Genomic DNA, 21,540 nt, shown 5'->3' on the forward strand with positions numbered 1-21,540 from the left:
TTTTGGGGGGGCGTGGCACTTACAAAGGCCCCGAGTTCTTCCCCAAGACATCTAAATTAAATGCCGGGGACTGCGCGAGTCCTCTGTAAGTAATTCTAACTTTGAATCAGATGACCCGTTGCTATGGTGACGCGGTGTCAAATGACGCCGTAGGGTCACGTGACGTGATGTCACATGACCCACGATGGGTCACCATGGCAGTGCGGTGTCAAATGACGCTGTAGGAAGGTAGGGGGCGCGAACATGGAGGCAGTGCTGGCAGGGGGGGGCACAGTGCCAAAAGATTGCGCACCCCTGGTCCACAGTATCAAATGCTGCAGAGAGGTCGAGTGTTCGGAGCAGAGTGTAATGACCTCTGTCTTTGTCAGCATGGAGGTGATTAGTTATTTTAGTGAGTGCTGTTTCAGTGGAGTGGCAGTACGGAAGCCAGATTGTAGAGGGTCTAGGAGAGAATGGATGTTGAGAAAATGGAGCAAGCGAGAGAATACAAGACGTTCAAGGAGTTTAGAGGCAAAAGGCACGAGGGAGACAGGCCGATAGTTAGAAAGACAGGTAGAGTCAAGCTTGCTGTTTTTGAGTAATGGTATAACTGTTGCATGTTTGAAGGAAGAAAGAAAGGTACCAGAGTAGAGGGAGGAGTTAAAAATGTGTGTGAGCGTAGGGATTATAGTGGGAGCAAGAGGTTTTAAGAGATAGAAGGAAATGGGGTCAATAGGGCAGGTGGTAGAGGGAGAAGAAGAGATCAGCAATGACACATCCTCCTCTGTGACAGCGGAAAAAGAGCCTATATAAATAAAGACATACATACATACATACATACATACATACATACATACATACTGTAGCACCTCACAGCAGTAATACACGCGCCATAATAATATAACACAGTGGGAATAAGCACTTCAGGCATGACAGTAACAATAGGAAAGGAAGTCTGTGTTGACAACTTACTGTAAACTGTTGTCTTAGGTTATGTACCCCACAATCACAGATTGGGTTGCTCTGAGAACCCCACTTTTAGACATGAATACAGAAAACTGTGTCTGGGTCATTGTGGCCTGAACCCAATGAAACAAAACATGTATTTTTAAGATGTAACGTCTAACTCCTATTAACCTTTTGTGTGCTGGAGTGTTAGAATATTGAATATAGATAGGCCCTATTGTCACACATTCTGTTATTAGTAAAGTGTTTCTTTCAGATTGTATGTCCTTTCCTCTTCGTTTCTTTGTGTAATCCTTTAATTTGATGTTATAAAGCTTTCTATACCAAACACTAATTGGAGATTTAAATAGAGTCAAACAGCACCACTTCAATTATCTTATGACCAATAGAAATGGGGCACGAGGGTGAGAGAATCCCCTAATTCTCAAAGAATACTAAAATAAAGATGACTAGCCAGAGGACTTGTTTGAAGGAAGTACCACTCATTGGTGGGAACGGGCTTGAAGAAGGACCATAGTGCCCGAAACGTCGCCCCTCTTGTAATTGGACATTCTTTCCTATAGCTATTATTATGTAAACAAAAAGGAAATATAATGCTCACTGAAATAATAATGTGAATGTAATATGATTGTGCCTTACACGTCTAGAGTGACGGTGGGTGCAACTGATGAGCCAAAATTAACATAGATTAACAACAATTGGAAGGTGAAAGCATGTTTGTTGCCGACACCTAACAACTAGAAGCCCATTTGAAATTGCACTCCTTGGCAATTAAAACTTAACATTTAATTATAATATACATAAAATAGGTTCTTAACATATAGTAATTTGTGATTAACAACATATAATGTACTTATGCGGGAAGGAATGGGGGGGTGGTAGGCGGCCACGGTGTATGATAATTTATGCTATGCCTAAATACAACGGCAATAGCACCTGACAACAATTGGCCTTAATAAGGAGTCAGTTACCCTGCTGTGAATGCTCAAAGACGCTTTCCCTATATTGGTGTATTGTGCGTCATGTGGTACAGCATACCGATCAAACCAACCTATATTGATCTTATTGCCCAAAACAGTGTACAATGAGTAAATATAATATTTAAGCTAGTAGATTGTTATTAGCACTGTATGTGCAAATCAATGATAGGTTGGTGGCATGTGGATTGATTCTGCACCAAATGACATACAAAAAGACACTATACACAGTTAATAAATCAGGAAAGCTGATAATCTATAAAAAAAAACAGGATTAGGCTGATACTAAGCACTCTGCTTAAATAACTAAAGCAGTAAAATAATACTGTGGTCTATGGACATGCCGTCCAAATATAATCAGCACTGTGAGTGTATATCCCCTGCAAGATAGCTGTACACAGAGCACAATTATTAAATCACCAAACAATACAAAGGTGACTAAATGATTCTGTACAACAAATACTGACAGGCTGGCTGAGCTGGTGGTAAGCGTCAGTGAAAGCGCTACTATATGCAACTATACAGCTGACAACCTCAGAACATGCTGATACAATGAATCCCAGTGCAGAGACAGGCTGTAACCAAAACCACAGAGTGAAAAGGAGCTGCCAAGCCTGGAAGCGATCGCGGTTAAAATTGCGCAACAACAGAGAACATGATACAATGTAATGATACTACCAGTCTCTCCCAATTCCCTCGCGCTGACGTCACCACGCCAAAAACGCCCTACGCGTTTCCCTCCTTGACGGAGATTCTTCAGGGGCGAGTGATAACCAGCTGATTGCGGAAGCGTGTTATATTGCATCAAGGGTTGCCATAGCAACCGCCGGGCCAATAGAATGTTCATCAGCTGTCCTGACATTCATGCTCTGTATACACTTTAGTGCTAGTCTGTGTTAGTTGTGGTGTTTCTTATTTGAGTGATGTGTTCCTTGTTCCCCTGTGTTTCTTCCCCCCCACCGCCCCCCCCCCCCCCCCCGCCCAGTAATTGGGCCCTGTTATCAGAGTTGGATCTATGGGACACTTCTTCAATATCACTCTGTACATTTTTAAAACTTTGTGGTGTTTTTTCCACTATTGACAATTAGAGTACTTTTTCTCATCACTTGTGGATGCAAGTTTTTTTTATATAGAGTGCTGTGGGTCCATCTTTACTTTACTAATTGGAGATTGTTCCATAATGAACAGCCGCAGTCCTTTCAGAAAGACATCTTGTTTTTCCAGGATCATTTTTTTCTGCCTGCACTTGAAAGTCTATTTTCTCATAAATACGGTAGATGAACATATAACAGAAGTCTTTCCCAGCTGCTTCAGTCTAAACATTAACCGAGATGTGTAGTGTGTAAAACAGTTTGTCATCTGCACCAGTATGCATAGTTGCATAACAATGAAAAATTACTTTGAACCAACGCTGCCTTAATGTTTCTTTTGATCTTGGGACAGGGAAATGGTATTAGTTTCCTGGCAACTCATTTTAAAGCCCTCTCATTTTCTTAGTAGACAGAGCTAGAATTAACCTTCACTGGCCCTGAGCCAGACACTGATTGATGCAGCAACACAGAAGTGTTGATTTTATTATTTTTTTTATGTTACAATTGTAGTGCTAGGAAGCATAATTCGTTGTTTGAAATGAATTTTTACGCATTGCGTCATGTTGAATACTTGACTGATACAATGTAAATGAAAACACAGTTATGTGTATTTTTTGTTTATTAAGATTTGTTATAGGTATTAATATTATTAGTCTTCTATTATTTATATTATCCATATTGTGCAAAAAAAATGTTGTTAACCTACAGTTTAATGAAATATCCGTGTCGTGTCAAATCCATTTTTTTATAGTACATAGCAGCTTAATTATGCGCTAACAATGTAAACAGACTTCATTTACAATGTAAATGAAAATACAATTATGTGTATTTTTTGTTTATTTAGATTTGTTATAGGTATTAATATTATTAGTCTTCTATTATTTATAATATCCATATTGTGCAAAAAAAATGTTGTTAACCTACAGTTTAATGAAATATCCGTGTCGTGTCAAATCCATTTTTTTATAGTACATAGCAGCTTAATTATGCGCTAACAATGTAAACAGACTTCATTTACAATGTAAATGAAAATACAATTATGTGTATTTTTTGTTTATTTAGATTTGTTATAGGTATTAATATTATTAGTCTTCTATTATTTATAATATCCATATTGTGCAAAAAAAATGTTGTTAACCTACAGTTTAATGAAATATCCGTGTCGTGTCAAATCCATTTTTTTATAGTACATAGCAGCTTAATTATGCGCTAACAATGTAAACAGACTTTTTCCTCAGGTTTATGTGAAGTTGAACTTGGGAGACAATGTTGACGCACATTCTCTTTTTGGCGCACAGATGCATTGTTTTTCAGTGTATACCATTAACATATGTACACCTAGCGCAGTCCAATTCTGGCCACGCAAAAAAATGAAAAAAGTATTTTTAATGCGACAGTTCGTACATAGGCCCCAGAGTGGCTGAATATCAGGACAAGAAAAACCTGCACTCCACTGCGATATAGCAAAAGATATCAACGTTTCGGTCCCACTTTCAGACCTTTGTTAAGATACAGGTCTGATAGTGGGACCGACACATTCATATTTTTTTGCTATGTAATACATCTTCTATTTTTTTAAGACCAATGGAGTGCAGATTGATCTTTTTCATCTTTGGCATTAAATCTTCCACTTGATTGGAGCGACGTGCACCTGTGGCAAGATACCAGCTGTTATTGTGAGTGCTTCTTTTTTCTGTTTTGTTTCGCACAGGCAGAAGGGACATTGCAGCAACAGGTAGGAGCTTCTATCACCTCTGCTTAGCTGCATACTGTGTACTGATGAATACTGTCCCACTCCTCTTCTTACATTGGGAACTAATGATTAGCACTAGTCCCTGGAAAGGAGCCATATGCATTAGCGCACTGTCACTAAGCAGCTGATGGGGTGAGGATAGGGTGACAATAAAAATTATTTATAAAACAAATTATATCACGTGACGCACCCCGTTGCCATGACAACGAGACACTGCCGTCAGGCGGTGACATGTTGCCATGACAATGTGGCATCACGTGATGCCTCGGCACCATAATGCGTCCCGTTGGTGGGGGCTGCAGTGTGTGTCTGTGTGTATAGGAGGTGGGCCCTGCAGTGTGTGTTTGTGTGTATATAAATAATGAAGACATTAATTAAAATTAAAATAATTAACAAATTAAAATTAAATAAATAATTAATTGACATAAATTAAAATTAAATTAAAAAAATGTAGGCATTAATTAAAATGAAGACTTTTAAAAATGTGACATTCCTGACCTTGTGTGTATATTACACTTTGCAAAGTAGGGTCTCTTGCTCTCCTCGTGGCAGTCAGTGACATCACTGTCATGCAGGGCCGCAGACAGCTTTCCCGGGGCCCAGGAACAACATTTCCACCGGGGCCCCCTACCCACGTTTCGGCGGCCTTGCGAAAAAAAAACCTTCTCACACACCTCACTTTCACCCCACCTCACACTCCCCAGTCACCCATTCCTTCCCCGCCTCTCTCTTACACCCCCACCCCCATGTATTTTTCTCCCCTCCCCACACTCAACCTCTCTACCCAATATACGTGCACACACAGTGACACACACACAGCCCCTCCCCTCCTCATACTTCCTCCTCCTCTCCTCATACCTGCCCCCTCATACTTCCCCCTCTCCTTATACCTCCCCCTCTTCTCCTCCCCTCATACCTCCCCCAACTCTCCATATACCTCCCCTCCTCTCCTCATACCTTCCTCTCCTCATACCTCTACCTCCCCATCCTTTCCTCATACTTACCATCTCCCCCTTCATATCTCCCCCCTCCTTATATCTCCCCCTCCTCATACCTTCCCCTCCCCTCCTCATACCTTCCCCATCCCTCCTCATACCTTCCCCATCCCTCCTCATACCTTCCCCATCCCTCCTCATACCTTCCCCATCCATCCTCATACCTTCCCCATCCATCCTCATACCTTCCCCTCAGCTCCTCATACCTTCCTCATATCTCCCCCTCCTCATACCTTCCCCTCAGCTCCTCATATCTCCCCTTTCTCATACCTCTCCCCCTATGACACACACACAGACACACAGACAGGACACACACACACACAGAGAAGAAGCTCACTCCATCCGGCTCCGGTAGAAAGCCCCGCCCCCGAGATCCTCTGACCTCCAACCAATCCCCTGCTTCTACTCTCTAAAGCCCAGTTCCCCCCTCCTCCCCCCCCCCCCCCCGGCATTCTAACATGGAAAAAATACTACCAGGCTGACGCACCCTCCTCCTCTGTGCCGCCGCTCGCTCCCCCCAAGCATCGCCGCGCACCCCCCCTCTCCCCCCCCTCCCCCCGCGGATTGTCGCCGACTCCCCCGCACACCAGGGAGAAAAACCGGGACACTCCCGGGACGGACGGGCAACCGGGACAGCCTAGCAAAAACTGGGACGAATGGTCACCCTAGGTGAGGAGAAGCTACAATCCGCACCAACTACATCTCCACTTCCTCTGCCCTGGAGAGAGAGATGGGGCTGCTGCAGCGGCCTTCAGTTGGAGGGCCGCAGGGGAAGCCCTGCAGCATCGCATGCGGCCCTCGAGCTGCCTGTTGCCCACCAATGCACTAACGGATGGAAAATATTTGAGGGTCTAAATATAAAATATAATGAATGGTACAATTATATTCAAATATCATCTGTTCTTCTGCTTGATATAGCAAATACTGTAGCTAGTTTACGTTATATGCTAGTAGCTAGTATACACTGTATTATTGTGTTTTTCTAAGATGTTCTAGGTTATTTCTGCATTCTGCAGGAAAATATTGATAATCAATAAAATTATTGCTTTGTTTGCCATCACACTTAAAAATGGTATAACCGAGATGTTAATTAAGAGTTTGCTCTACTATTAGTTACTCACATGGCGCTTTGTAGATTATCTCTAAGGTCAGCAACAGAATATTCCAAGATCAATAAACCGTATGCTAAAATTACTAAATAATCTTTAATGTCTTCCTTTTGCCAAGAAATAAACCCATGTGGAATAGAAAGGAAGGGCTAGCAGGTAGGTTGATGCTGGAGTCTTTGCTGTCCTTAAAAATATGATGTTTTCCTTTACAATGTGCTCATGTGCTGTGTCACTTGCAAATGTAACGAGGCACTTCACGTTTTAGTTTTAAATTCGCAATCCAAGCTTTTTTTCATTTTTTATTACAGGTTTGAAACAAGGGCTCTCCGGAGCTCAACCCCATACTTTTCAGCTCTGGGGACCCTTGCTTACATAGATACTTAATTCTGAAGGGGTTGCCGGTATCTCCTGCAGTTTAAAGCCCCCAGCCACATGGGCCAATAGAAAGCCGCACCGGATGATGTCACAACTTCCTTTTGGCCCACAGGGCCCAAGAGCTTTGAAAAGCTGCCATATAGTGAACCCTTGATTGACTACCGCACATCTCAGCCCTAATATCTCGCTATACAGCATCCCGACTCTTGCGTTCTCCTCAAGGATGTCTTCTCTCTACCACTTTTGTATCTGAAGCCCTTTCTCACCTTAAACCTTTCTCTCTCACTGCCGCACACCTCTGGAATGCCCTTCCCCTCAATATTCAACTAGCACCCTCTCTACCCACCTTTCAGAACCATTTTAAAACACACCTCCTTAAAGAAAGGATATGGGTAGCTCTGTGGCTGATACTATACACCTCACACATCAACCTTGGTCCCTTGCAGACGCACTTACCAGAACACTTTCCTATTGTCTCTGTATGTTCTTCCTACTTTCCACTTAGATTGTAAGCTTTTCGGGGCAGGGACTCCTTTTTCCTAATATTTTATGTCTGAAGTGCTTATTCCCATTATGTGTTATATTATTATGCCACGTGTATTACTGCTGTTAAGCCCTACTGTACGTACATAAATGGTGCTATATAAATAAAGAAGATATAAACGGCATATTTACAGCTCTGACTGTTATGTCAAAAGATATTTTAGATACTCAATATAGTAGAAATTGACACCTCACAGATAGGGTCACTATGTTGTATTAATTGGGGTATCCTAAATTAGCAAGACTTTAGTCACTGATGTCAGAAGTAGTATACATATGGGAATGTGAGGCAATGTTCTAAATTAAAACTTCAGAATTCTGAACAGAAGGAATGCTGACCCCAGATAATTATGAATGTAATGTTATAGGTACATTTGTTATTTTTCATTTTTAGCTGATTCTTAGACATTTCCAAGTTGCCATTAAAGGAGAACTATAACAACTTATACTATTATAGTATGTTTACATAGCTACTAAATGGTTTACTTAATTGAAACTGCTTTCGTCTTTGTTTAATATACACATTACTACACATTATATAGTCCAACCTAAAATGAGAAGAATGCTGGAGAATGAGGAAGAGGGAAATTGGATATTGTTTACAATAATAGACCACATAAATTACCCATAATTATTTTTACTGTTTACAGTCCGAGGACAGAACACAGCTATAATTAGCTATGCATCACACAAGAGAAATGCCCTGTCAATTCTGACTTCATGAATAGACAAATTAAAGATTACAAACATTATTTGATTTTGCCAGCTGTGACCAACCTCATTCACACGATAGTAAATGCAGGAGGTCCAAAAGATGATTGCCTCCTCTATCCTACAGAGAGTACATATCTGTGATGTGACAGCATGGTGGGAAAAAGTATATGATGGACTTTGGTGCTGTCCCTTCTCTGGGCATTCTATAATGAGATAATACTAAATAAAAAAAACAGTTCAAGTGTGGTGGTGTTAGTTGATTGAAGCTTGGTAGAATGTTGGGGGGGTATCTGGCTAGGATTGAAGTTGAAGCTTGACAACCCCAGAAGTATACAGGTAGAAGCAATACCATAGGACGTGATTTGGATTATGGTAGGAAGATTAAGAGTCTGATTCAATAAACTCTGAACTAAGATAAGTTAAGCTAAGGAAGATTTTCGCCGATCGTGCTTAGAGTCTGCTTTGGAGTTTATAAAATAAGCCCCTAAAGTTTTGGCATGAATAAGACGACCTTCAGAGAAAAGAGACATTGGACAGTTGTGGTCCAGCTGGCAAGCTGACAGATATGGGCACTCCGGCAGCCATGTGTGTAGTCCTGGGGTATCCAACTCCAGTCCTCAGGGGCTACCAACAGGTCAGGTTTACATGACCTCCCTGCTTCAGGAGTCTCAATAAGTGACTCAGACTTTGACTAACTGGAGTTGGCTACCCCTGGTGTAGTCCGCCTCCATATGTCAACACCTACAAATATCTCTGGAAGCAGGAGAGCCCCGCACTCTTGGGGATTAGATTTAGCTCCGTCCGGTAAGATTATTTTAAAACATTGATAGCTGGGATTGCTGCTTTAAGGTGTAGAGTATTGAATAGTTTTGAAAAATTAAAGCCAAAAATAACTCCAGCTAATAGCAAAAACAAACATCATAGAATAAACTCTGCTACTCCTGGTACTGTCATTACAGACTAGTAGGGAGTCACACCCAACTAAAGCTCCAAAGATGCTGTAGGCTGCGCTAAGTCACAAAGCTGGGTTTTTTTCCCCCAAAATATTTAGTACATTACTATGTATTTTATCTATATACTTTCTTCATAAATATGGGTAATTTGAGTCTAATATTTTGGGCACAATATTTTAAGTCTACAACCACGTCACGGTAAACCCATTTGAGTAGGTCCTAAACTGCAGTGGAAGGGATACATAAGACAGTATAATATTGGTATTGTAGGACCTACTGAAATTGGGTTACCACTTCACGAATTGCCTAGTATATGGCATTTATTTGCAGGTGAGAATATTCGTGGATTAATCAACCAAAATTACATTTGCCCACCTTAAAAAACCTTTAAACATTTGTGTGAATGTCTCGCCCAGACCCAGGAATATGGTTATTGCAGAAGAGAGAGAGAGAGATTGATTGATTCCTGGGAAATAAGTTAATGTGATAGGTAAATATTAGTATATTTCCCAGGTATCTCAAGGGTGACCACTTTTGGTGCACAAGTCTCTCCACGTCTTGTATATATATATAGCATTGGGACGCTAATCAAATAGGATTCTCATTCTCTCTCGTCCAACACTAATTCTCACATCAATATTTCCCCAGAACAAAAAATCATTACAGCACTTTACTACAAAGCGTATCAAGATAGAAAGGTACTGCAAAGTCTGTTTATACAACTGAATATATAAAGCGAAGTGGAATTAGGGTTTTAAACAACATCGATCTTGGAAATGTTCTGGGACAAATGGCAATGGTGTGGGAATGAAATAATGATCATCAGAAGTAGTCAAAATATAGCAGACCTAATAGCTATCATTGTTGATAACACCACAGATTTAGAATGCAGAACTGATCAGCTATTTATATGCTGAGAATGCAACATGGGTGTGATCAGCTAATGCTTTGGACAGTTTCAAATTAGAAATTGAATACATACCACCCCCTCCCCCCTCCCCCCCCCCCGCCCCCCATATGTAATATTTGGAATGCGTACACTGTAGTATTAAAAATCAGCATAGAAGTGATCAGGAGTTCTGACTCCCTGTTGTGTAATACTAGAATATTGGTGATAAAGAATCCTTATTTAGAAGATCGGTTCCGTCTCACTAACAACCGTGAATATGCATATATTTCTATAGTGTAGTTTAGTAATGTTGGAGCAGTCATTTATTTACCTACACATTGATAAAATTCACATTTCTTTTTAAAACAAATAATGATACACTTGTTTAGCTAGCAGGCTTTTTGGCCATTAAGTAGATTGACACCTTCATTTGTGATCTGTGGTAGGTTGATTTCTATTTTTTGTTATTACTAGCAAGAATTGGTTGTAAATCTGTCTTGATACTGTGTCATAACAAAACATCACTGAGAAATCCTTAAGAACAGTGGTAGCCAACTCCATTCCTCAGGGGATACCAACAGGTCAGGTTTTCAGTCTTTGACTGAGCCACCTGTGCTGAAGCAGGGATATCCTTAAAACCTGACCTGTTGGTGGACCTTGAGGACTGGAGTTGGCCACTCCTGCTTTAGAAGATTTACGCATAACTATAAAACTATATTGGTGCTCATGACATTTTAAGTCCATAGTTTCCCGCCATTTTGTTGTTTAATCAACTTATTCAATTATACCCTAACAAACATATTTTCCCTTCTCTACAGATGATGGAAATGCCTAATATTTAAAAGGTATGTACAGCGTAAGGCTGATTAATGTGTGAGCATGGCGCTTACAGTAGGTGGCCAAGTGAAACGTATAAATGTGCTTCTGCCTTAATATTTTGCATGGCTTCTTGTTGCCAACTTGTGTTTCGCAATGTATAGACAATATGTATGTTGTGTATCTTTGCAGTCTTGGTAGCCTTATAGTTTGATGTCACTAAGGCTGCGTCCATGCTGCCGAAGACCGTGCGGAGGCGTGGTGGCACAGCATGATCACAATGCCTTAAGGCAATGATCGTGCCCATAGACCGCGTGTGCGAACAGAAGGGGGCACGTGGTGCGCGAGGAATCTGTTCAATCTGATTCCTCGGCGTGGCAGCCAGATCATATGAGCGGTTCGCCCAATGAGGGCGAACCAGCTCCGTGACCTCACAGGCACGCTCATAGAAATGCCCCCCACGTCACATCTACCTTGTCCAGAAAACGCTCCCGCTAAATGCAGGTGACGTCGCGCGCGCACGCCTCCGCACGGTCTTCGGCAGCAAGGACGCAACCTAAGGAAGAGCCAGACAATAACTTGTCAGACAAGCGCACATTTTAGGACATTGTTGAACTTAGAGCTGCATAAAAATATGTAGTGACTCCTGCTGCATCTCAGTAACAAAACTAAAAAAATTACCAAATAATCCATAAAAAAGGCTTTATGCAACTTTATATACATTTTGTTACACATTTTTCAAAAGCTGCACCAGTTTTGACTTTAAAATATATATTTTTGTTGAGATATTTTATACTGTATAACTCCGTAGATAGGTTGGTACATTTGTAGGCCTCTTAATCCAGTCAGGTGCCTTACATTTGATTTGTCAATCGTTAGTTGGAGAAGTTTCCGCTACATCATATGCAGCAGAGATTGTTGATGTTAAATGGGAAAGAAAGAGAAAATTGGGACCTAGAGACAGAATTTGGTACAGTAATTCAAATTCTAAATGTGCTAGGGGTTAACACCTTCCCAACTTCTTCTACTGACACTTAGAGGCCTATACTATAAGCGTCGATAAGCCACTTATCGGGCAAATGCCTACTGCTATTCTGTAAGGGTCGATAAGTAGGCGGTAAAGGCATGAATCGGCTAAAATTTCAGCCGTTATAAAAAAAATCGCCGGGTGAGCGTCAATAAGCCACTTATCGGCAGGTTCTGAAACTCATGCAATTCTAGTAGCCTCGATTAGGTTATTGAGGCTTATCGAGGCTAATCGCGGCTCTAGAATGGTGAGTTTCTCCCAAAATCCTCACGCCAGGAAAAGTTGGCGACAGGCTGGTGAGAAGCTGTTTAGGCGGCGATATAGGACTTAGAAAAAAAAATGCTTTTTTTCTGCATCGGATTGATGCGGGGAGTCTCCGGAGCTGATATCCATTAATATCAGCTAACCGCTAAGGCAATGAAGGGGTTAACCCCTCCCACCAAGGGCCAAATATCCCCTTCATCCACCCCTGCTACCCACAATAAACACTAATACCCACCTCCTCTACACCCACATGATTGATACCAGAGGCCGCGGGTGACCTCAGGTGATCCCCGCGGGTGTCTGGGGACCCTTGAGTGGTCCCTGCGGGTATCCGGGGGTCATCAGATGGTCCCTGCGGGTGTCCGTGAATCCTCAGGTGGACCCTGTGGGTGTCTGGGGGTGCTCGGGTGGTCCCTGTGGGTGTCTGGGGGCCCCCATGGGTGTCTGGGGGCCCTCGGGGGGTCCCCATGGGTGTCTGGGGGTCCTCAGGTGGTCCCTGCTGGCCTGCTGATCCAATCCTGTGGCAAAAAGAACATGTGCAATACATTTAAATAAATGCCCTCCTCCCCTCCCCCAAAACATACAGTACATGATATGGATAATGATATGGATAATAGTGCATTTGCCCATTAAAAATATATCATCAGCCAGCATAAATAAAGTAAATAAACCTTTCTACTTATCCCTGCCATCATGAAGGGCGTCCTCGTCAGCATACTGCAGGTCCATGTCCTCCGGTGCCAGCAAGAATACATGAAAAAATACAATCTAATGGCCCCTAACCCCTTAAGCACCTTAGCAGTTAATAACCACTATACTAATTAAGGGGTTAATCCACCCTCCCCTGGTACCCACCCGGGAGGCCTAACCACCCACCCCTTGACCACTATACTCACCCTATACCCATTGATTGGCATAGTGGTACATCATACTCATATAATATGGGCATGATAAGCCACTAAAGCAGTCAATTGTCTCCCTAATAAAAAAGCATGAAGGTCAAAAATACACAATAATAAAAGATATACACAAGCACCCCAATTCAAGAAATTAAAGCACTAGCCAACCAATTAAATAAATAAAAGCACTAACCAACCAATCAATTTAGTAAATAAAAGCACTAACCAACAAAACAATTAATTCATTTTAAACACTAGCCTACAAAACAATTAATTTACACAAGTAGCCAACAAAACAAATAATTAATTTAAAACGCTAACCAATGCTAAAATGTACTAAAAACAAGCCATCCAGATTCCAAACAATTGAATCCAAACAATAAAAACAAATAGAAAAACTTACATTTTTGCCAAAAACGCATTGGCTGTCACTGTATTTATCTGTACCCTAAAGGGGCACAGATTAATACATTATCAGTCAATGGGCAATCACAAACATAAAAATAAATAAATACAACGAAAAACCCTGAAAAATAGACATTTACATACATTCAATATTTCTCTTACCCTCAGAACTCTTCACCCTCCGAATCCCGTTATATCTGCAAGCTCTCGTACCGCGACGTCATCACCCGCAATCCAACGCCATCCACCTTGAAGACCAGCATCAGGTAAAAAAAATCTTCTTTCTTTTATCTTCTATAACCGTCTATTCTTCCTGTCATTATTTTCTTTTCTTTAATCTTCTTTCTTCATCTGTCAATCCAAAGCCCCATGGTAAATCCAGAACACGATGTTCTCTCGTCGGCTTCTTGAGGTAAAATGAGATGTACAGGCCTTATATATGGCTTGTTATGTCACATTTTATGGTCAGATTGTACAGCTTCAATCCGATTGAACGCTGTATCATGTGCCCACCCCCTTTTTTTTTTAAATGTAAGGATGTGACGTCATCTCCAAGGGAGGTACGTCACATCCTTAAAACCACATGGCTATATCACATGGTATTACAGCCAATGGGATTGAAGACAATCCCATTGGTTGCTGTACCATGTGATAGGTTACATTAGTTCAAAAGCATGTGATGTCACTTTAAGGGATGATGTCATATCCTTTTGAACTAATGGAACCTATCACATTGTACAGTAACCAATGGGATTATCTTCAACCCCATTGGCTGTAATACCATGTGATATAGCCATGTGGTTTTAAGAATGTGACATACCTCCCTTGGAGATGACGTCACATCCTAAAATAAAAAAAAGGCGGGCACATGATACAGCATCCAATCGGATTGCAGTTGTACCATCTGACCATAAAATGCGATGTCACATGCCATATATAAGGCCTGTACGTCTCATTTTACCTCAAGAAGCCGACGAGAGAACATCCTGTTCTAGATTTACCATGGGACTTTGGATTGACAGATGAAGAAAGAAGATTAAAGAAAAGAAGAAAATAATGACAGATGAAGAAAGAAGGCAGTGATAGAAGATAAAAAAAAGAAAAAAATTTTACCTGATGCTGGTCTTCAAGGTGGATGGCGTTGGATTGCGGGTGATGATGTCGTGGTACAAGAGCTTGCATATACTACGGGATTCGGAGGGTGAAGACTTCTAAAGGTAAGAAAAATATTGAATGTATGTAAATGTCTTTTTTTCAGGGTTTTTCATTGTATTTATTTATTTTTATGTTTGTGATTGCCCATTGACTGATAATGTATTAACCTGTGCCCCTTTAGGGTACAGATAAATACAGTGACAGCCAATGCATTTTTGGGCAAATGCTTGTTTTGAATTGATTGTAATTTTTTCTATTTGTTTTTTATTGTTTGGATTCAATTGTTTGGACTTTGGTTGGCTTGTTTTTAGTACATTTTAGGATTGGTTAGCATTTTAAATTAATTATTTGTTTTGTTGACTAGTGTTTAAAATGAATAGTTTTGTTGGTTACTGCTTTTATTTATTAAATTGATTGGTTGGCTAGTGCTTTTATTTATTTAATTGGGGAGTTTAGGTGCTTGTGTATATCTTTTATTATTGTGTATTTTTGGCCTTCATGCTTTTTTATTAGGGGGATCATTGACTGCTATAGTGGCTTATCATGCCCATATTATATGAGTATGATGTACCACTGTGCCAATCAATGGGTTGGGTATAGTGGTCCCGGGGTGAGTGGTTAGGCCTCCCGGGTGGGTAGCGGGGACCACCTGAGTACCCGCGGGGACCAACTGAGGACCCCCGAACACCCGCGGGGACCACCTGAGGACCCCCGGACACCCACAGGGACCACCCGAGGGCCCACGGGGACCAACCAAAGGCCCCCAGACACCTTAGGGGACCACTCGAGGGCCCCCAGACACCCGCAGGGATCACCGGAGGACCCAGGACACAATCATGTGGGGGTAGAGGAGGTGGGTATTAGTGTTGTTGTGTTTTTAATGTTTATTGTGGGTAGCAGCTGTTTTAATATACAATGTAATACTTGTGTAGATGAGCAGGGGGTCTCCGAAGCAGAACCGCGTTTATTTGAGGTCTGGGGACCCCCTGCTTCCCGAGATACCAGCCCCGTTATGGGGTGCCGGTATCTCCTATGCATTTAAATGTCCCGCGTCAAGTGACCGTGGGAATAGAATGCATAGGAGATACCGGCACCCCATAACGGGGCCTGTTGGGAAGCAGGGGGTCCCCGGACCTGAAATCAACGCGGTTCTACACTAGTATTACATTTTATATTTAAAAAAAATGATCGCTGGAGAGATGCGCAGGGAGAGGCAGCTCTCTCTGTGCAGATCTCTCTGCAGCTGAAAGAAATCGCCGGGTAAGGCCTTTTCAGAGAGGCGATTTTCACGTCGCCGGCTACGTGCCCGTTTTGGAAATTTTGCTATCACAGGTAATGTTGTCTTTCTGAATACCATGATAAAAAAATAGGCGCATTAAGTGGCCCGCGAATTTTGTTATGAATGCTTATAGCGCCCCTTAGCCTCAAAGCAGCAATCTGTGCTGGTCTTGTTTGTTTTTTAACTTATTTGAAAGAATAAGATGGCCTCCGAAGATGAATCACTACACTCCAAGCTATGGCGACTCCCTGGTATCTGAGATGTTTAATTTTGAAATCCCCTTGTAAGAATTATTGTACAGGAGAAACAATATGGCCACTGGGGTCAGTCTCTGGCAGCCAATTGAAAGCCATGACATCATGAGAAGATATCAGAGCCGCTTCAAATTGGTTAACCTCTCAGCCATCTTTGTTTTTACTTGCAAGTACTGGTAAAAGTAAATCATTTAAGGGGTCCCTAGAGCTCTGAGTACCATAGTTCAGCTTCTAATGAACCTCTGGCTCATATAAGGATAAAAATTCCATTCACCGCTCATTGGAGTTGAAGTAGAGTCTGCACCAATGGGGGCCAAGCAGTTGCGACCATGTGATCACTATCCCTTATGTGGTGAGGATCCCAAAAGATGGCAGCATTCTAGCAGTGAAAAGGACTAAGCTGCACCATGAGTTTAAACAGTCAAAACCGACAAAAATATAATTAATATCTTGCTCTAATAATCTCTCACTCTTAGAATGAGTGACCTCTGTACAGTAGGTTTCTTGTTCCTACATGTTTACAAAGCATACTTGCAAACAAATAAATGACAAACTATTTGAACAGATATGACAAAAAAATGGTAAGAGATAGTCTACGTGAAAGGGCACAATACTTTGTAATTCTAACAAAGTGGATAAGATGCTTAGCAATTGCAGAAATATCGGAGGATGTGGCCGATATTGGGTGTAACGTAATCAGGGGCTGGACACCAAGCTCAAATCCAATCCATAGAACTTTACTGCAGCATAATATTGTTTTCCCTAAAAAGTCCATATAATACAGAGATAAGATAGGGTTACAAAGGCAGTCTCTGGTCCTTTAGGAATAAAACACTGACACGCCAACAGTCTGGATACATTCTCGTCGTTACAGGACTTTCAGAGTAGTATTACAGCAGCCATATCTTTAGGCTTATAGTAGGTCAGAATACAATCAGGCATTTTAGCAGAGTAACAAGCCTGTGCAGGCACACTCTTCTCCAGCAGTCTGCCAGAGCTCTCTGCCTAAGGCCCGGGCCACAGGTGTGGGGAGAGCGGAGGCGCGCTAACGCTGAGGCTCGCCTGCTTCAGTCAGCGCGATTGCACGGACTTGCAGGCGAGCCAGCGTGCGTGAAGGGAGCCGGGGGGGAGGTGGTTGGAGGCGGGGCAGTGACGTCGCTGGGCCAATTGCCCGCGACGCACTGACGTCAATGTCACGGCGCCGTGACGTTGACGCTGCTGTGCTGTGATTGGAGGTTTTCAGCCGACAGCGCGCTGAAAAACACCTTGGCGCTCGGCTGAAACCTCCAACTCATCAGCACGCCTGCGGACACTCGCGTGAGCCCCCTCTCAAGGCATCCTCATTGAGGATGCAGGGGCTCAGCGCGGAGCGTCCGCACTCCTCAGCACGGCCTGTCTGTCTATGGACTCGGCCTAAGACCTGAAATAGGGCTAGCAGCTTGGTTAATTAATCCAATGCTCATGGAGCTGTGTAATTAGATCGGCAGCTCCAGGTACATTGGAAATCCAGATATGACTCAAACAGGTAGTCTACCTATTAAGAAGGGACAAGGGTGTTCCTCTCACAGCAGGCAACAGTTGTAAGGTTTTTACTTATTTTGAAATGGTGGCCATTTGTCACCTACAAATAAGTCCTACATTCCTATCAAATGATTTATTCTATCATATTTAAAAGATTTGAAAAAACACCGGTAAAAAACTATTGAAAAATCAATATTTTACTTTGATTTTCTTTATTTTCTCCCCCATTTTTTTGTGTGGAATGGGACTTTCAGAAGATAAACATTTTCCTGCACAACCCCAGACACACATTAATATACAATGTCACAATCCATGACTATGAACAACCCCATCAACAACAGTCAGAAATATATTGATTGCTTCATTCCTCAATAGTGGCACATACTTTCTTGATGATTGCAAATATTTTGAAAAGATGAATAATATAAATACTCCTAGTCTTCTGTAGTTATGTAACTGTTATTCTGTATACTTGTGTAGCACCCCTGTGGGAGTCTACTCAGTTTAAGGGTTAATTGGGAGGTAAAAGTTAACTTCCAGCAGTACCCTTATCTGTTACAATGTTGCAGAGTAGTCAGGCAAGGGTCTGTTTACTCATATGTTCTAGAAAGTGCTGGAATAGTCACATGTCCAGGTGACTTCGCAACTTATTCTATTATGCCCAGTGATAGGGAATTGGAGTAGGGTATAAATAAGAGTAACCTAGTGCCCCACCTTCAGATCTCATGTGGATCCAGTGTAAGAGGATCTCAAGTCTACATAGTTGTTCCTGTGAGAGGGTAAGAAGCGTCTTCTTTGTTTTTCAGGATAGGGAAATTATCCCAGTGTAAGGGGGTCCATTTATATAGCCCATGGAAGGTTACCCACAATATGGGAATATTGAGCTTGTATCATAGGTTCTTTAAAGACAACCGGCTGAATAGAGAGGTGACCAAGCCGCTCACCAGGCGTATTCCTAAATTAAAGGTATATGTAAGAGATTGCAAGGTGCATAAGGGAATAAATGCATATATTATTAACAAGGTTGATGCGAGAAAGATCAGAAAGAGACACCAAAAGTTGCACTCGTGCCACTTTATATTGTATGAAATAGGGATTCAAAATATCCCTGAAATATAATATCTCAGAGGCAAGTCTACTGACTAATGGATCAGCATTTAAAATAATAAAATTGTATTACATAAATCAAATATTACAGCGTGATAAATATATACAGTGATATCTTAAAATCCCCAGAGTGGTGCGGAGTCACTCTAGTACAGGCCTGCCCAACTCGTAAAGTGAGAAGGGCCGAACTGCTCCAAGGAAAAAAAAATTTGGGCCGCACGGGTTAAATCATCATCATCATCCAGCACTTGCATATCTCCCCCAGAACCCAGAGTGGTGCGGAGTCACTCTAGTACAGGCCTGCCCAACTCGTAAAGTGAGAAGGGCCGAACTGCTCCAAGGAAAAAAAATTTGGGCCGCACGGGTTAAATCATCATCATCATCATCATCCAGCACCAGCATATCTCCCCCAGAACCCCTCACTATCAACCTTTACGATACTCCCCATCTATCTCTCATACCCAATCTCTCACCCACACAATACCCCCCTCCACATCAAACACACAATACCCCCCTCCACATCAAACACACAATACCCCCTCCACATCCTCCCAGCCCATTCCATGTCAGCAGCCCCCCCCCCACAAGTCAGCATCCCCCCCCAAGTCAGCATCCCATGTCAGCATCCCCTTACCCCACAAGTCAGCATCCCCCCCATGTCTCTCTTCCCTCAATATGACACTCTCTCCCCCTCCTCTCAATATGACACACTCTCCCCCTCCCCTCAATATGACACTCTCTCTCCCTCCCCTCAATATGACACACTCTCCCCCTCCCCTCATTATGACACTCTCTCTCCCTCCCCTCAATATGACACTCTCTCTCTCCCTTCCCTCAATATGACACTCTTTCCCTCTCCCCTCAATATGACACTCTCTCCCTCCCCTCAATATGACACTCTCTCCCCCTCCCCTCAATATGACACACTCTCCCCCTCCCCTCAATATGACACACTCTCCCCCTCCCCTCAATATGACACACTCTCCCCCTCCCCTCAATATGACACACTCTCCCCCTCACCTCAATATGACACACTCTCCCCCTCACCTCAATATGACACTCTCTCCCCCCCCTGCAACTCACATCACTCTCCCCCCTGCACCTCACATCACTCCCCCCCCCTGCAACTCACATCACTCCCCCCCCCCCTGCAACTCACATCATTCTCCCCCCCTTTGCAACTCACATCACTCTCCTCCCCCCCCCCCTGCAACTCGCATCACTCTCCCCCCTCTGCAACTCACATCACTCCCCTCCCCTGCAACTCACATCACCCCCCCCACCCCTGCAACTAACATCACTCTCCCCCCCCCCCCTGCAACTCACATCACTCTCCCCCCCCCCCTGCAACTCACATCACTCCCCCCCTCTGCAACTCACATCACTCCCCCCCTGCAACTCACATCACTCTCCCCCCCTGCAACTCACATCACTCTCCTCCCCCCTGCACCACACATCACTCCCCCCCCCTGCACCCCACATCACTTCCCCCCCCCTGCACCTCACGTCAGCAGCCCCCCCTCACGTCAGCAGCCCACCCCCCCCCTCACATGTCAGCAGCCCACCCCCCTCCCTCACATGTCAGCAGCCCAACCCACCCCCCCTCACATGTCAGCAGCAACCCCCCACCCCCCCACCCGCCCGTTTCATACCCACCCCCCCCACCAGCCCGTTTTTCACACCCACCCACCCTTGCACCAGCCGGTTTTTCACACCCACCAGCCCGTTTTTCACACCCAGGCCCGTTTTTTTAAACTTTTTATTTATTTATTTTTATTTATTTAATTAACTGGCGCCCGGCCGGAGTCATCGCGGGCCGCACGCGGGCCGTAAGTTGTGCATCTCTGCTCTAGTATATAGGATAGTATAGACACAACTATTGGTATAATAGTTGGAAGATGACAATAACAATATTAACCAGTTAATGTCCTATTATTTAAATAATGGCTTGTCACATGTAAAAATCTATACAGTCTGTCTGCAAGGTATTTAATTTCTTGCCATTCTCTCTCAGTATCAGAGTAATGTGTCAAAACACCAAGAGACAAAATAACAAGTTGTGATAAAGTAACAAATTGTTAATAGGTGTATACCCTGATGTAAATGTACATAATGACAGAGGTAGTATACATTGTTGTCATGTTGGGAGTACATTCACTCTGTATAGAGAAAGAAGTAGTTTCCCAGACAGTACTCACTATGTATGTCGTTATTTACTATTATTTACTATAGCTCACTGATAGCACATAGGGTTAGAATAGTAGATAGTTAACAATTCCCTAGTGAAATATATATCCTGCTTCCAGTAGGTAGTCAAGCATAAACATGGCAGCAGCAAATAGTTGCTTAATACAAAGTTGTCACGGAGGACCCTGAATGGGAAAGGAGGAACCAGTATACAAGCCGTGTGTTAGTAGGAGAAATGAGGACTGTGTCGCTGCTCCGCTGACGTCACCGTCGTGATGTCTC

The 21,540-nt window shown here is 42.8% G+C and overlaps 1 protein-coding gene across 10 annotated transcripts in view; it reads left to right on the top strand.

Moving 5' to 3' along the window:
* The window catches only part of LHFPL3 (LHFPL tetraspan subfamily member 3), a 148,756-nt gene that overhangs the window by 101,365 nt on the left and 25,851 nt on the right, over positions 1–21,540 (top strand). For 3 of the 10 annotated variants that reach the window (XR_012801617.1, XR_012801618.1, XM_075599656.1), the window contains exons 3-4: positions 10,104–10,153; positions 11,163–11,189. The exons of 3 other annotated variants lie outside the window; for them this stretch is intronic. Coding sequence is in view for 2 of the 7 variants with exons in the window: in XM_075599656.1 (XP_075455771.1) it covers positions 10,104–10,153; positions 11,163–11,186 (74 nt within the window). In the remaining 5 variants the exon portion in view is untranslated. Of the gene's footprint in view, positions 1–10,103; positions 10,154–11,162; positions 11,190–21,540 lie in introns of those variants that run through there. 4 more of the 10 variants (XR_012801614.1, XR_012801619.1, XM_075599657.1 and 1 more) reach the window with 2 other exon arrangements.

The sequence above is a fragment of the Ascaphus truei genome, chromosome 5 (genome assembly GCF_040206685.1).
Source record: "Ascaphus truei isolate aAscTru1 chromosome 5, aAscTru1.hap1, whole genome shotgun sequence".
In the NCBI taxonomy this organism is placed as follows: Eukaryota; Metazoa; Chordata; class Amphibia; order Anura; family Ascaphidae; genus Ascaphus; species Ascaphus truei.